We start from the raw sequence: 16045 nt of genomic DNA, 5'->3' as shown, positions 1-16045 counted from the left end.
TAGCCTTAACTCAATAGACCCAATCATACATTTGATAGTGCATAGATGATCAGATCTATGTTACAAATCTATTTCAAATCTTTTTCTTTTTTTTTTTTAATGTTTTCCAGAGAAACAGTCTACCTTGAATTTTTTCTTTGTTGATAAGAAGGTGATTTCTCTCATTCTAGATATCCAAGATATTAGAGGTCCTAACATTCATAGAACCACATACTTAAAAGACTGATTTTAGAAAACGAGTGTTATAGACATATTTTACAATAAGAAAAGGGACAAGTCTAAAGAAAAGACTAATCATACTGGAACTTTCAAATGATTACAAACATCTCATTTTCAATAGAGTTTGCACAAAACATGCCTTCTCATTAACAAATCAGATGTTAACAAAGGTGAGAAAACAGAACAGGGAAGACCCTCTCAGTGACTCCTCTTCAGTCCCAATTTCTCTTCTGCCACCTGGGACAGCTAATGAAGTTTTTTTACCATTTACATCTCATGTCTATCCTACATACACTTTATTTTCCCCACTCCTGTGGCCTGGAGTGGCTGTTCAGTTTCCCAGCCCAACCACCTTTTCCACCTGAAGCAGTCACTCCTCTGTTGTTGGATGCAGATGTTCTTGTGGGGAAACTTGAATGCCCCAGAACGTGCCCGGCTGACGGATTGCCTAGACAACCAACCTCCTCCTGCATGTTAGTGCAACTGGGAGCCGCTGGAGAATATCTGCCCTTTTTGCTTTCACCGTTAGGTGTCAGAAGTGAACCATACACACCATTTCAAGGCTTTACATACTTCTGTTTTTCGAAGCTGTTATAAAGAATTGCTTGCTAGGATGTTATGTAATATTTACTTATGCTTTCTATTTAGAAAGTCAATCACAGTGCTATTTCCTTCCCACATCTGGAAGGCCAAGCAAAGCATGGTTTGGCTGCTGACTCTGCAAACCCTCCCCCCCTTGAAAGCAGCCTGTGTCAGATAACAAATAACAGCTTGCAGCGTGTGCTCCCCCCTCTTCAGGTGAGTTATAAAGTTATTAGACATCTTGTTTTTCATTGGCTAATCAGCTTCTCTCTAGTATTGCTAAGAAAGTATCAATGGAAAAATGTCATAAATGTGTTTCTGTGGGGAAAGAGATAAATAATTTAGAGCCTACATTTGCATCAGTTTCTGTTTTCAGTTACAGAAAAAAAAAGAAAGAGAGAAAAAGGAAGAACTGTAAATAGTCAAACAGATAAATTGCTTATCAGCATGATTATGTAAAGCTCCTGAGATTTTAACGGACACCTAACCTCACAGGAACTGTCTGAACTGTCTTCACTTTTGACATTCCTTCTTTCATCTTCCCCCCCTGTCCTTGAACTGTTGTGCTCCTCATACCTGGCAGCCCTGCTTTTGTAGCAGTCAATATTGAAAAGAAAAAAAAAAAAAAAAAGGAGAAAAAAAAAAGGAAAAAAAAGGAAAAAAAAGCAGCAAGGTTAGATGCAAATACTGGAAGATGATTTTAAAATAAAACTTTTCACTCACACTAACACGTTCTTAATCCAAAACTCACAAGCGTCAAGGTGCATATAACCAAGTGGTCCAATCAGGACTTCTTGCAATGATGTGATGGACAAGGACTGCCCACTGTTTGGTCTGTATCACATCTACTGGGTTCTTCTTGTGCTGGCAGCCATGTGCTGGTTTTTGGATATGGCTTTTGTATCATTATGGCACCGAGACAGACTGATCTTTTGTGTCTCTATCCTGGTCCTCTTGTATGAGTCATCAGGACTTTCTTAAAGGCTGAAGAATTATAAATAAATTAAAGAATAATTTAGGTTGGAAGTGTCTTCTGGAAAACATCTAGCACAACTTCCCACTCCAACTAGATCAAGCTTGGAACTGGTTTCTCAGGGCCTTGCCCAGCTGTGTTCGGAATACCTCCAAGGATGGATAGTCCACAGCTTTTTTGGGCAACCTCTTGCAATAGCAAACCACCCGTATGGTAAAAATATTTTTCCTAATATCTAACCAACATTTCCCAAGTTGTGATTTGTATCCATTAGCCAGGTATCCATCTTGTCCTAAGACCACACACCCCTGAGAAGAGACTGGCTTTGCTTTCCCTATATCATCCTGGCAGGTAACTGTAGATAGCAATACGACCAGTCCTGAAGCATCCTCTTCTGCAGAGTGAACAAATGCATTTCCATCAGCCTCTCTTTGTATGTCATGTTGTCCAGGCTCCTAAACATTCCCTGGCCTCTCCCCTGAATTCACCCCAGTTGGTTGATGTCTTTCTTATACTGGGAAACCCCAGCCTAGACTCAGCACTCTGTGTTGTTATGAATGCTGAAGAGAGGGGGAGAATGACTTCCCTGCTGGCTATCCTCTTGCTAATTCAACCCAGGATGTGTTTGGCCTTCTTTGCTGGAAGGGGAAGGGCACAATGCTGCCTCATGTTCAGTTTGTTCCCAGGACCTTGGCTGCAAAACTGTATCCTTTCAGTTGTCTCCTAGCCTGTTCTGTTACAAGGGAATATTCTGTTCTAGGTGCAGAACTTTGCATTTGTCTTTGTTCGACTTCAGGAGATGCCCATTAGCCAATTTTTCCAACCTTCTGACCTTTCTTTGGATAGTATCCCTGATACGGCCTGCAGATTTGAAAGGGTGAACTCATCTATTGTCCACGTAATTGATGAACACAATAAGACTCCTAGCCTTAGTATCAATCCCTGAGGGTGGCTGCTGGTAAGCAATTACCACTGATCACAGTCCTTGGAACCCAACCATCCATCCAATTCTTGACTCACATTACGATCTGTTTATCCATTCCAGATCTTACCATTTAGGACATAAGCATACTGTGGGAGATGGTGTCATAGGCTTTGCTGAAGTCAAAGTATACAGCATCCATTGCTTTCCCCTCATTCACCAAGACAGTCACTTCATCAGAGAAGGAAATCAAGTTGTTCAGACACGATTTGCTCACAATTTATTCTGTCAAATCCACACTGGCTGTTTCAAATAAACTTTTTGTCTTTTATTTGGTTGGAAATGGCTTCCAGGAGGAATTGTTCCATAGCAGTCCCAGGGGCTGAGGTAAGGCTGACCAACCTGTAGTTTCCTGAATCCTTCTTCTTGCCCTTTTTGAAGATGTGTGATGTTTGACTTTTCCGCATTATCAGGAACTGCCATGGCCTTCAAATATATTAGAGAGCAGCCTTTCAATGATGTTGAGCTGCTTCTTCCACATTCTCAAGTCCATCCCGTCTGGTCCTGTAGACTTAGGTACATCCAGCTACTTATGTAGTCCTTAAATATCTTGATGTACTGCAGGTAGATGAGAGTTTTCCACAAACTCTGCTCCTCGATTCAGGGACTTAGCAGGCCTGAGGGCATAACTTACCAATGGAAAGCATCATGTACCTTAGTCTCTTCCATGTCCTTGGTCACTTGGTCCCAAACACCACTGAGCAGTGCATTCGTATTTCCCTTAGCCTTCCTTTTTGCTGATGGTATACTTAGAGAAGCATTCCTTGCTAATTGCAAATTCAGCTGAGGTTTTAAACATCACTGCATGCTTGTGTAGTGCCTCTTATATGTGTCCCAGATAACCCATCCTTGTTTACACCTTTTCCATTTCCATCCATGCTGGCCTGCAACCATGCTTGCTTAACTTTCTGCATGTTGGAATGGACTGTTCTTGTAATTCAAGGAGATCTACTCTGAAGATTTATGAACCCTTCTGGTTTCCTTTGCCCTCCAGGGCAGTCTTCCATAGGATTATAAGAAGATCCATGAACAATTCAAAAGGTACTTTTCTGAACACCAGGGTTTGTAGTTCTACTGTTTGTCTCACTCATGTCTCTCAGGATTTTGAACTCCACAATCATATGGTCACTGCAGCCAAACTGCCCTTTTTTTGACCTTACGTCATCAGTCAATTGAGATGAGCAATGCAGCTTGAGAACAGCAGGTCCAGCAGAGCATCTCAGATCATCTGCGTTAAAAGCACAGTCCATAAATCTCCTGCATTGCTATTGCTATCTCAACAAATGTTTAGGTGACGGAACTCCCCCATGAGTATCAGAGCCTTTTAAGTTATGAAAACTCTTCCTTGATGTGCCTAATTAAAAGTCCTGCTAAGCCTGTTTAGCAAAGCTATTTGCAAAGGTAATCTTGCCCTGCTTCATCAGTTGGATTCTCTTTCTGCTCAGCAGTCCTTGTTCCTCATCCCGTGTTCATAGAAGACAAATCACTCCCTGTAGCTTCAGCCAGGTATTTATGCGCTGGATGTGTCCTCTCTAGCTGAGTCTTTCCTCTTCATTGAAGGGATTGAGAACATAGCTTGGGACCCCACACCTTCTATTCTTATCCCAGAGCACACTATTTTCTGTCTTTTTATCTGTCTTCCTTTTATATCCAACCCTCCATCATGTCCTTATGGCTTGATTCTGTAGGCTGTCCTGTTCTGGAAGGCCTGCGAACTGCATGTGCTGGAATCTCGAAGACCTGCTGATATAGATAGCATCTTTATATCATTTCTTATACAACTTGTTCCTTCTAGTGCTTCCACACCCATACAAGCCCATTCATTCCTCATTCCTCATTCCATATTTGTATTGTAACTATGTAGGTGTGCAGACACATGCTGCTGTCCCTGCAATGCTGCGGGCTGCACAAGCAGTCTGATGGATTCTAGCACAACTCTGCTCAATGTGCCCATACAGAAATCAGAGCTAGAAAATGCCTATTTGACTATCTTTCCTGCTCTTCATACTAGGAAGATCATACTCAGATCCATCCTAGCTCATAAAAGATACGCAGCTTAATAAAGCCATGGTGGTTTCTAGCATTTATACAATGTAAGTACCCATATATTGAATGAACATAGAAGATGAACTTTCTTCTTTTATTTAGAAATTTATCTTTCTGTGGTCCAACAGTGCTATAGGCAGAATTTTGGGGTATTCAGTGAGTCCTAGTCTCCAAGCATACATGTTCTATCTCAGCACAAAATTGACATAAAGATCACTCAAGAAATCCAGCTCTTGTAGTCTTGTCTTTAGGAATGTAGCAGGTTAGGGTTTTGTTTTTGCTTTTTTGTTTTTCCACAATTGTAGATAGCTGAATATTCATGAAAATATTTGAAAATAAAATTACCTTTTTTTTTTTTTTTTTTTGCTTGTCAGGAAAATGGAATTATAAATAAGTTTCCACAATTTAACCTTCTAAACAGTCATTCTGAAAATGATACCAGAGCTCAGAGAAAATCATCAGAACTGGAAAACACCAGCACCAGTGTCAAGCTGCCTATGACTGCTTCAGGTAGAATATAAGAGAGCATGCTAAAAAGACTGGAGTGACAGGTTGCATGTATAGATAGTGAGTGTATGCAACCAGGATACTCACTGATGAGAGGTCCCTTGCTAAATGTTCCATGAAATATTTAATAAGCAATTTGGAGGGCTGGAATATGGATGGGCTTGATGATTCCTAACAATTCTACTTGCAAGATGAGAATGCAATAAATGGAATATGAGAATGAATAGATTAACACAAATACATAAATGAGAGATGTATGCATTATAAAACAGAACTTGTATTTTTCAAGGATTTATGACAGATCATGAAGCAGTATTCTATTATAGTGATAAAACACTTTTTCCACTTGCTTGTAGCTGTGTCACATTTTATCTATGTGGGATAAATTGCATTTTGCAATTGGGATTCCTCAGATGTAAAAGGTTTCTGGAAGAGTGGACCTATTTTTAGGAACAGTGCTGGAAAAAAAAATGTAGTGGCCTTTTGTCTTCAAATGATTTAGCATCACTGCATTAATGGATGGAAATCTGCTAATGTTTAACAAAACACCCACATGCATGCCTAGAGAACACATTGATTTATAATCTCTGCTTATTTGTCTAGATTTAAATGATATAAAAAGGGGTGTAGGTAGAAATTTTTCTGTACAGGTAGAATCAGGATTAGTAGAACAGCAGATTTGGGTCCCACTTAATTCCCAACCTCATGCATTTGAACTTGATATTTTTTGTTAGAAAAACAAGTACTTAAAAGCTTTGGTTAACTAAAGCTTACTGCCATTTCATAAATATGACAATCCAATCAATAAAAAGCATACAGTTCTTCATGTAATCTGTGAAGCTTACTGAAACAGATAGACAACAGATGGGATTTTCAAAAACATCTGGGTACATGACTGCTCAAAATCAAATCATTTTTACCTCAGCTCTCAAAATCTTGCTGAGGGATGATGAATGTTTTGTTGAACATAGAACAATAAGTAAGAAAAGAAAGAAAAAGAAACAAATTTGTACAAAATGTCAACACAGAATCATAGAAATGATGGTTGGAAGGAACCTCTAGCAGCCATCTACTCCATCTCATGTTCAAACAGACATGCGTTACTCTAAAACGTTCCACTGTAAAAGCAATGTGCCATTGACAATGTATTTAGCCACACCTTGAGTACTGTATTCAGCTCTGGGGCCACTGGTATAAGAAGGATGTGGACCTATTAGAGCAAGTCCAGAGGACCACAAGGGTGATCGAGGGGCTGGAGCACCTGTCCCTTGAGGGAGTTGTGATTGTTCAGCACGGAGAAGAGAATGCTCTGGAGAGACCTTATAGCAGTTTTCCAATACCTACAGGAATACTGGGGAGGGACTCTTCATCAAGGACTGTGGTGACAGGACTAGGAATAATGATTTTAAACTGAAAGAGGGTAGGTTTAGATTAGACATTAGAAAGAAGTTATTTATTCAGAGGGTGGTGAGGCACCGGCATAGGTTGCCCAGGGAAGTTGTGGATGCCCCATCCATGGAAGTGTTCAAGGCCAGGCTGGATGGGGCTTTGAGCAACTTGATCTAGTGGGAGGTGCCCCTGCCCATGGCAGGGGGTTTGGAATTGTGTGATCTTTAAGGTCCTTTCCAACCCAAACTATTCTGTAATTTTGTGATTCTGATTTTTATTCTTATTTTCTTGTTTTCTAATTTAGAAGCCTTGAAAAATTTTAGAAACCAGTTAACAGTCTATGAACAAAAAGAAATTTTCAATTATCCAGAGCTATGGTTTCTTGGGCTGGAAGCTAAAAAGATTGAAGGTTTGCCTGAAGCCCAGAATAATAGCTGTTATGATGATGAGAATGGTTCTTACCTAAAGGTAAGTGGAAACATTATGGTATTCACTTTCAGATAATAAGTTTGTAGCGACTGTCTGTCGACTCTTAAGGGATCAATGTGAGATAAATGTTGTTTCCTGAAGATAAATATTCACATAGTGAAAACATCAGTAATAATCATGGTAAAGTTCAGAAGAGAATCCTAAAGAGATAACCACTTTTCCTCAGGCTTGATGCAAGGTGGGTGGATTAATGAACCATGCACTTGTTATTTTCTCTCTTACAGTTGCTTAGTGTAGACTTCACTTGCTACAAATCCAGCCTCTTTCATGAACTACTTTAAAGCCTGATCTTTGCCTTGCTATTGGAATCTGAATTATTTGTTTTCTTTTGAAGGTTTTACATGACCATATTGCATATCGATACGAAGTGTTGGAGGTCATTGGAAAAGGGTCATTTGGGCAGGTGGCTAAATGCTTGGATCATAAAACCAATGAATTAGTGGCACTGAAAATAATAAGGAATAAGAAAAGGTGAGACATCCATTGAATTTAAACCAATATAATCAGCTCTTTATTATATAGGCAGTAACAAACTGCCTATATAATGTGAACAAAGCAAAACCAAGCCTCCAGTACCACAGGTTTTCATTAAACACACTCAGAACGGAGTGAAGAAAGGTTAAGTCAGGGTCTCAGAACTGGCCTGAGCCCAGTGGAGACACAGTCTATGAAAGCAGCCACAGTTTTTCCATACTTACAAAGAGGTCTCTTATCTGTGGCACAGTTAATACACAGCACAGGTAGCCAGCCCAGCACAACTGTTTGCTGAGAGCCTATTTTCCTACAAGACCCCAAAACACCAAGAATAATCTGGGAAGCTCCAGTCGCTCATCTTAGTACGGAAAATTCTGCACTATGTTCCTAAGAAACATCTTCTCATTTATGTGACCGATTATAATTTTGTCAGTTGAGTGTAGTGTTAACTGAAGTCAAAGGAGCAGATGAGAAACAGAATCATAGAATCATTCAGGTTGGAAAAGACCTCTAAGATCATCAAGTCCAATTGTTAGCCTAGCACTGCCAAATCTACCACTAAACAACGTAACTAAGCACCACATCTACATGTATTTTGAATATCTCTATGGCTGGTAACTCAACTACTTCACTGGGCAACCTGTTCCAATGTAGCACAACCCTTTCAGTGCAGAATTCTTTCCTAATATCCAACTTAAATCTCCCCTGGCACAACTTGAGGCCATTTCCTCTTGTCCTATCACTTGTTGCTTGGGAGGAGAGACTGACCCCTACCTTGCTACAATCTCCTTTGAGGTAGATGTAGAGAGAGACAAGATCTCCCCTGAGCCTTCTTTTCCCTAGGCTGAATAACTCCAGTTCTCTCCGCCGCTCCTCCTAAGAATTGTTCCCTAGACCCTTCACCAGCTTTGTTGTCCTACTTTGGATATGCTCCAGCACCTCAATGTCCTTCCTGTAGTGAGGGGCCCAAAACTGAACACAGCAATTCAGGTGCAGTCCCACCAGTGCTGAGCACAGAGGGACAATCCCTTCCCTAGCCATGCTGGCCACACTGTTTCTGATAGAAGCCAGAATGGCATTGGTCTTCTGGGCTACCTGGGCACAACGCTGGCTCATGTTCAGCCTGCTGTCAACCATTGCCTGCAGGTCCTTTTCTGCTGGGCAGTCTTCTAGCCACCCTTCCCCCAGCCTGTAGCACTGCATGGGGTAGTTGCACCCCAAGTGCAGGACCCGGCACTTGGCCTTGTTGAACTTCATACAGTTGTCTTAGCCCATCGGTCCAGTCTATCCAGATCCCTCTGTAGAGTCTTCGTACCCTCAGGCAGATCAACACTCATGCCCAACTTGGTGTCATCTGCAAACCTACTGAGGGTGCACTCGATCCCCTCATCCAGATCGTTGCTAAAGATATTGAAGAGAACTGGCCCCAGTGCTGAGCCCTGGGTTGACACCGCTAGTGACCAGCCTCCAGCTGGATTTAACTCTATTCATCATGACTCTTTGGGCCTTGCCACCCAGACAGATTTTTACCCAGCAAAGCCTATGCCCATCCAAGCCATGAGCAGTCAGTTTCTCCAGAAGACAGCTGTGAGAAAGCGTCAAAAGCTTTGCTAAACTCTAGGTAGAAAACATCCACAGCCTTTTCCTCATCCACTTAGCACATCACCTTGTCATAGAAGGAGATCAGGCTCATCAAGCAGAGCCTGCCTTTCATAAACCCATGCTGACTGGGCCTGATCACCTGTTTGTCTTGTGTTTGCTGCATGCTGGCACTCAAGATGATCTGCTCCATGAGCTTCACCAGCACCTAACAGGCCTGTAGTTCCCTGAGTCATCTTTCCAGCCCATCTTGTAGATGGGCATCACATTTGCTAGCCACCAGTCAATTGAGACCTCCTCTGAAAGCCAGGACTGCTGATAAATGACGGAAAGTGGCTTGGTGAGCACTTCTGCCAACTCCTTCATTACCCTTGGGTAGATCCCATTTGGCCCCATAGAACTGGGTACATCTAAGTGGTGTTGCAGGTCACTAACCATTTCCTCTTGGATTATGAGGGCTTCATTCTACTCCCCATCCCTATGTACCAGTTCAGGGGATTGGATACCCAGAGAACAACTGGTCTTACTACTAAAGACTGAGGCAAAGAAGGCATTAAGTACCTCAACTTTTTCCTCATCCTTTGTTACTGTTTCCCCCCACATCCAGTAAAGGATGGAGATTCTCCTTAGTCCTCCTTTTCTTGTTTATGTGTTTATAAAAACATTTTTTATTTTCCTTTATGGCAGAAGCCAGATTGAGCTTAAGTTGGGGTTTAGTCCTTCTAATTTTCTCCCTGCACAACCTCACAACATCATTATAGTCCTCCTGAGAGCCTGCCCCTTCTTCCAAAGGTCATAAACACTCTTTTTCTTCTTGAGTTCTAGCCAAAGGTTTGGCTGGTTTCTGTTCAGCCATACTGTCTTTCTTCCTCATGGGCTTGTCTTCTGGTACATAGGGACAGTCTGCTCCTGTGCCTTTAGGATTTCTTTCTTGAAGAGTGTCCAGCCTCCCTGGACTCCTTTGCCCTTCAAGACTGCCTCCCAAGGGACTCCACCAACCAGTCTCCTAAACAGTTTACCCTCTGGAAGTCTAAGATGGCAGTTCTTCTAACCTCCTCCTTGCTTTTCCAAGAACCAAAAAGTTCATTAAATTATGCTATTGATTCCAGGAACAGCTGTATTCAGAGCTTTAACTGTTAAGTTTTTCCCCTCAGTGAACACTGAAAGTAAAGATGTTCTTCAAAACCGTCTGTCTCACTGTGCTATGTGTGAAATATTGCTCTGATTGAGTAAACATTCCTATGGATTTTTAAAGCATCAGGATTTTACTCTGGATGTTCATTTGAAACTATTTTTCATTATTTTTTGTTCAGACAAGTCAAAATATCTACTCTTAAGTGCTATCTAAGACTGGTATATTTAGACTAGGAAACATCAGTGAATCAAATTTAAAGTAGTTAACAGTGAATGGTGAATGGTGAATTTTTAACTGTTGTCTCGCACATTGATTTTATAGTAAAATTGTGGTGTATGCAGTGTTTGTATTGCAATAAACTTAGATTGAGTTAATGATTCATCCATTTGGATGTCATATGATATTGCAGATTTCACAGCCAGGCTTTGGTGGAAGTTAAGATCCTTGATGCTCTTCTGAAGAAGGACAAAGATGATACTCACAATATTATCCACATGAAGGAATACTTCTACTTTCGCAATCACTTCTGTATTTCATTTGAACTGCTGGGGTAAAGTGTATTTTCCTTTACATAAATCTTAAGGAGCATTGTAGACCTTGTGCCTTATGAGCTTCCATTTTTATGCCTTCTTCGGAAGAATTTGCATCTCTTAATGTTACAAGAAAGGAATACTGTCTAAATTCGAACTGCATATCTGAGTCTTTGATCAGCAAAGATGAAATGAAAAAGGCCCCCTCAGACCTTATATAGACAATGACATGATCTATTCCTTATCTTCTGTGCTATATATTGAAGTGTTCTTCCCTGAGACACCTATGGGAAAAGAAGTGAAATTGTGAATTCAGAAATGGTAAACTTCAGGGTGTAGAAACATGAATTTTATTAAATTATTATAAAATATTGCTTTCTGTGAATGTGTACTGCAGGACACACCTTAGGTGGAATTTTGGATAAACTTTAAGGAAGTCAGACCATTTTATTCACCAGCCTCCTTATAATCAGGGCATCAAACTGTAATTATGTTTACCTATAATTTCCCATTTCTTCAAGTAACGCCCCAATTGCTGCATGTATTATAGCATTTGCTGAATTTTCATCGTCATATGGAAGTCTTGATCTCAAATACACCTAAATTAATTGTACTGCTGCTTGTGAGTCTGTCAGTCAGACACACAGGAAAAGAGTTGACTGCTTGTCTCCAGGGAAGATATGGATGTGTCTTTTCAGAAAGCTGCTATGCAAAATTCACAGGAAAACATTCATGGTATAGTCAACATATTCAGCTTTTTACAGGAGAGTGGCAGACTGGCTGTCATAAAGTATTTGCCCGATAAAATCTTGATTGCTTCTAAAATGCAACGAAAAACTCTTAATTTGTGAACTTTGTGCTCCATCAAGTCCTGGTAACTTTATTTACTTCCAAAGGAATGGGCCTTGTCTGAATCTAGTGGACATACAAGTGGGGAAGGCAGAAAGCTACAGCTGGTGTATGCCCTTGACGTAATATGGGAGCTGGAGTCTCCCGGGGCTGTGGAGGCTCCTGGGGCTGCGGAGGCTCCTGGAAGGATCCTGTGAGCATCAGAGGCTCCCCGTGTCCATCGTGACGGGGCCTGGTGCCTACCTGGTGCAGGCAGCCAGTGGCACCAGAAACAGTCCAGGCATTGAGTACCTTCCTGGGGGTGGGCCAAAGCTGTTCTGGGCCATGAGCCCATAGGCAGGGCTGTGGGGAGCTGGAGCCTGGCGCTGCTGTTGGCCTCACTGGGGCAGGGGCCGGCAGCCGTGGTGCTGACATGGGGTCCCAGGCCCTGGGTGGGTGGGGGAGCCCTGCAAGTGAACAGCGATATCAGGGCTTGTGATGTCCTCAGGGTCTCAGGGCAGTGTTCACATGAGCAAAAGCTAGTCACGTCATTTAATGCAGTACTGGAAGGAGCTAAGATACGATGATGACAAGAGGGATTTAAGAACCTAACAAGACCTGAATTTATGGGGTATTTATCTAGAATAATTTATTACTAATTAAAGACTTTTTAGACAAAATGGATTTATACAAGGTGCCAAAGCAAAGATAAATGGGAGAGAAAGGAGACTGAATGTTTTTTTTCCTCTCACTTCCCGAATGATTGTTGTAGTTGGTGTAAATCAGCACAGTTGAATAACAGCATGGAGTTTAGTAAGCAAGCATGTCTATGGATATTATGTCCTCACTAGATCTGAAGATTCAAGGAGATGTTTATGCATATTACATGCAGAACATCATTCTCAAGGAGGAAATTAGTTAGGTCATTTTATTCTTCATGAGTCTCCTCCCTCAGGTAGGAAGACAGACAAAATACTTTCTTAATGCACTCTAAATTATTCATGCTGTTAAAAATAAGTTCCCTAATCTTTTTTCTGCTTTATGCCTTCTTCTTCCAACCCCACAATCCTCACAGAATAAATTTGTATGAGTTGATCAAAAAGAACAATTTCCAAGGTTTCAGTCTGTCTTTAATTCGACACTTCACTCAGTGTGTGCTGAGATGTTTACAAGTGCTCTACCAGGAAAGAATCATTCACTGTGATCTGAAACCTGTAAGTACTGTCATTTCCTAACATGTTATTCTGCACAGAATCTTATTTTTTTTATTGGTTGAGAGGAACTCTCAGTAGAATCATTAAAATTTAGTAGGGTATTTGTCCAGAAGCTCTAATTTCTCTCAGATGCTATTAGTACTAGGGTTAAGTGATTCCGTTGATTCAGTTTCTTCACTGCAGTTTATGCACGGTTTTGTGGCTGCCAAAATATGTGCAAAAATGAATCAAACACAGGTAATTGCTTTTTGCTTAGAGACAGAAAAAGCTATTTGTGAAATTAAATAATTCAATATGAGGAGCATTATAATATAATGAGTTATTCACAAGGTAGCCTGTTTCAGGTTAATCCTGTTGCATATTTAATTTCATATGTGTAACTATAAAATTAAGTATCCTAATAAGTGACAAAACAATTCTATAATACAGTATTCAGGATGCTTACCTATTTCTGGAGGAATATCTGTGAAACAATTCCTGCTGTTATATCTGCTAAGCATTCAAGCTAGATGAAACATTTCCATTCTGCTTAAGCCCCAATCTTAACGCTCTTTTTTTTTTTTTTAAATTCTTAAGAATTTTTTATTCTATTCTTAAGAAAATTCTTTAGTATTTTTAATCTCTTTTTATTTCAGGTAAACCATTCTCTTGACTTTTTTTCCAAACATCAAATGAACCAATAAATAAATAAATCATCTCTCAAGTAAAAATGCTAAGGATGGAATTCTGCTCTCACTATGCTTAATGTAACCTAACTCAGAACTCCAAAAAGTCAAGTACTGTCTGTACCCGCTGTCTTGCCAACATCTTTAGCAGACCAGTTTACAGTGAGAAGTGAGGCTTGCAAGATAGTCAAAATATTGTAATCTGAAACAATTGTCCTAACAGGAAGTCTCTTCCCAGGCAGCCACTGACATGAAATAGGGTTGCCAAGATCAATGAGTATAGTCTGCATTTAAATAGAGTAGCATTAGTGAACACTTAGTGGTTTAACTGAGAGAGAATTTTGTTCTCATTCTGCAAGTGTGCTTTCATGACTTGAATTTTTGTTACCTGAAGCTCACATGTGTTATTACATCTGCCTCCTATGATATTTCTCAATGTAAGTTAGGGTACAGAGTTGCTGTGGACTTCATGCCAGGTAAGTAATGCCCCCAGAACCTGGTTTTGCCATTAATCAGTTTCTTTGCATTGTGCGGGATTCGGTATTAGAGAATGAGTACTACCATGAGCATGGAAGGATAGCTAGCTGCAGAGAGAGGATACATCCCATAACAGGACCAAGAGCATCTGGGTAGGGGAAGTGAGTCCTTGTCTTGACTTTCATCAGTATCAGCATCTTCCTCCTATGTCCTATTTTTATGAATCTAATAGCACAAGAAACTATTTTGTCACTAGTTGACAACAACCTGGGAACTGTTCAGTCCTTCAAAACTTCGATGTAAAATTGGTATAAAACTTGTTGATAAACATAGCTATCTCTCCCCCGAGAAGTGGAAAAGACCCTATGATCAGAAAGAAAATCAAAGGAAATTCTTGATCTCAAGAGATTTTTAACAAGGGTAGAATTCAACTATCCAGCAGAGAACTAATAGGCTATGTTTGCTCATTGATGCAGATATTCCTGAGCTAGCTGTATAGGAATCTTTTTTCAAGTTGGAATTGTAGGCACACAGTGCTACGCCATCAGCACCCAGCTAATGTCGATAGGACTGTACCATTTCAATTCATTGCTACTTTGATACCTCTACACCACACTGTTGTGAGGTGGAAAGAGATACGCTTAGAGAGTCTGGAGAAGGTTGAAAGAAATAGAGGGAAGAAATGTGAATTACAACTTGTTCCTGGGGCAAAGGCTTTCTGTGGTTACAAAAATAATGGTTCTGGTTAGATCATCATGTGACCAGATACAGTTTGCCTTTTACTAAGTTAATGACAATGGGTTTGGAGGGGCTCATTATGCTCACACAGCAAGCATTCTCACTGGCTGGTGCCTTGATAGCACCACACACTGTGCAGTGCGGTGGCTTGGAACGCATGTCAGGGACCAGTGTGCCTGCCTAGCTAACCTTCAAACTCTGTCCGTTTACAAATCTCCCCTCTGCTTTTGCACATTCCTGGATGTGGTTGCCTACTCATGTTAGCAAATGCATTGCCAGGGAAGATGAAATTTTAAGCTTTTGTTATGCAAATAAATGTAGACCAGATATGGATTGTTTCTTTACCCAGGTGTTCACTAACCTAATGGGGTGTTAACCGTCTTTTTTTTTTCTTTTTTTTTTTTTTCTGTGATTTTTCCCCCTTTAGGAGAACATATTATTATACCACAAAGGCCAAGGTTCAGTTAAAGTTATTGATTTTGGATCAAGCTGCTATGAACACCAAAGAGGTTTGCAGAAAAGTCAAGTTGATGTAATTTTCTTAATAAGTTTTCTTAATTTTTAATAATGTGGGAAAAGCTAATTATTTGATTGATCTAATATGGTGGCCTATGCCCCTAATAAAAATCTGACAAACTGTTCAGCCATTGGTGGTGGAACATATACTTGTAGAAAATAAATAAGCTATTACCATGTTTTTTCTTTGTCCCAAGCCTGATCAGCCCTCTACTGCTGTTGAACTTAGAATTGCGTTAGCAAAAATGGTTAGCTGAAATGGGCCTATGCAGATAATCCCAGTTACATGACTTAACAAATAGTTTGTAGGATCAGGATCAGGTCCAGAGATCCTTTCCAAGTGGGATGGTTAAAAAACAGGTACTTTTTGGATGAATACAATGAGGGAGGAAACAGAAAAGAAAAACAGAAAGAAATCTAGACTACATTTTAAAACCAAAACTAGTCTTGAATTGTTCTTTTATTTTCCTATGAAAGTTTGATATATAAACTGAACCAAACATGTTCATTTATATTTTGGGATTCAGCCCATTAGATTTACATCACAGTTTTGTAGGAGCAGGTAATCATTTTGGGTTTGCCCATATTTGAGTAAAATGTAATCTGAAGACGCAGCCTAAAATATTTGCAGAGAGTAACAATTTGAAACATAAACATCAGTAGAAAGAAAGAAGGATCATCA

At 40.3% G+C, this 16045-nt stretch overlaps 1 protein-coding gene across 3 annotated transcripts in view; it reads left to right on the top strand.

Annotated features, from left to right (window-relative positions):
* DYRK4 (dual specificity tyrosine phosphorylation regulated kinase 4) overlaps positions 1 to 16045 on the top strand; it is a 49031-nt gene that overhangs the window by 24820 nt on the left and 8166 nt on the right. For all 3 annotated transcript variants that reach the window (XM_080570786.1, XM_080570784.1, XM_080570785.1), the window contains exons 3-9: positions 868 to 1017; positions 5177 to 5312; positions 7003 to 7166; positions 7522 to 7658; positions 10805 to 10945; positions 12829 to 12967; positions 15275 to 15356. In XM_080570786.1, coding sequence (XP_080426912.1) covers positions 868 to 1017; positions 5177 to 5312; positions 7003 to 7166; positions 7522 to 7658; positions 10805 to 10945; positions 12829 to 12967; positions 15275 to 15356 — 949 coding nt within the window. The remainder of the gene's footprint in view (positions 1 to 867; positions 1018 to 5176; positions 5313 to 7002; positions 7167 to 7521; positions 7659 to 10804; positions 10946 to 12828; positions 12968 to 15274; positions 15357 to 16045) is intronic.

This window comes from Anser brachyrhynchus, assembly GCF_964034855.1.
Source record: "Anser brachyrhynchus genome assembly, chromosome: 1".
NCBI lineage: Eukaryota > Metazoa > Chordata > Aves > Anseriformes > Anatidae > Anser > Anser brachyrhynchus.
Note: the sequence above shows the minus strand (reverse complement) of the source record. Positions and strands in the feature narration are given on the sequence as shown.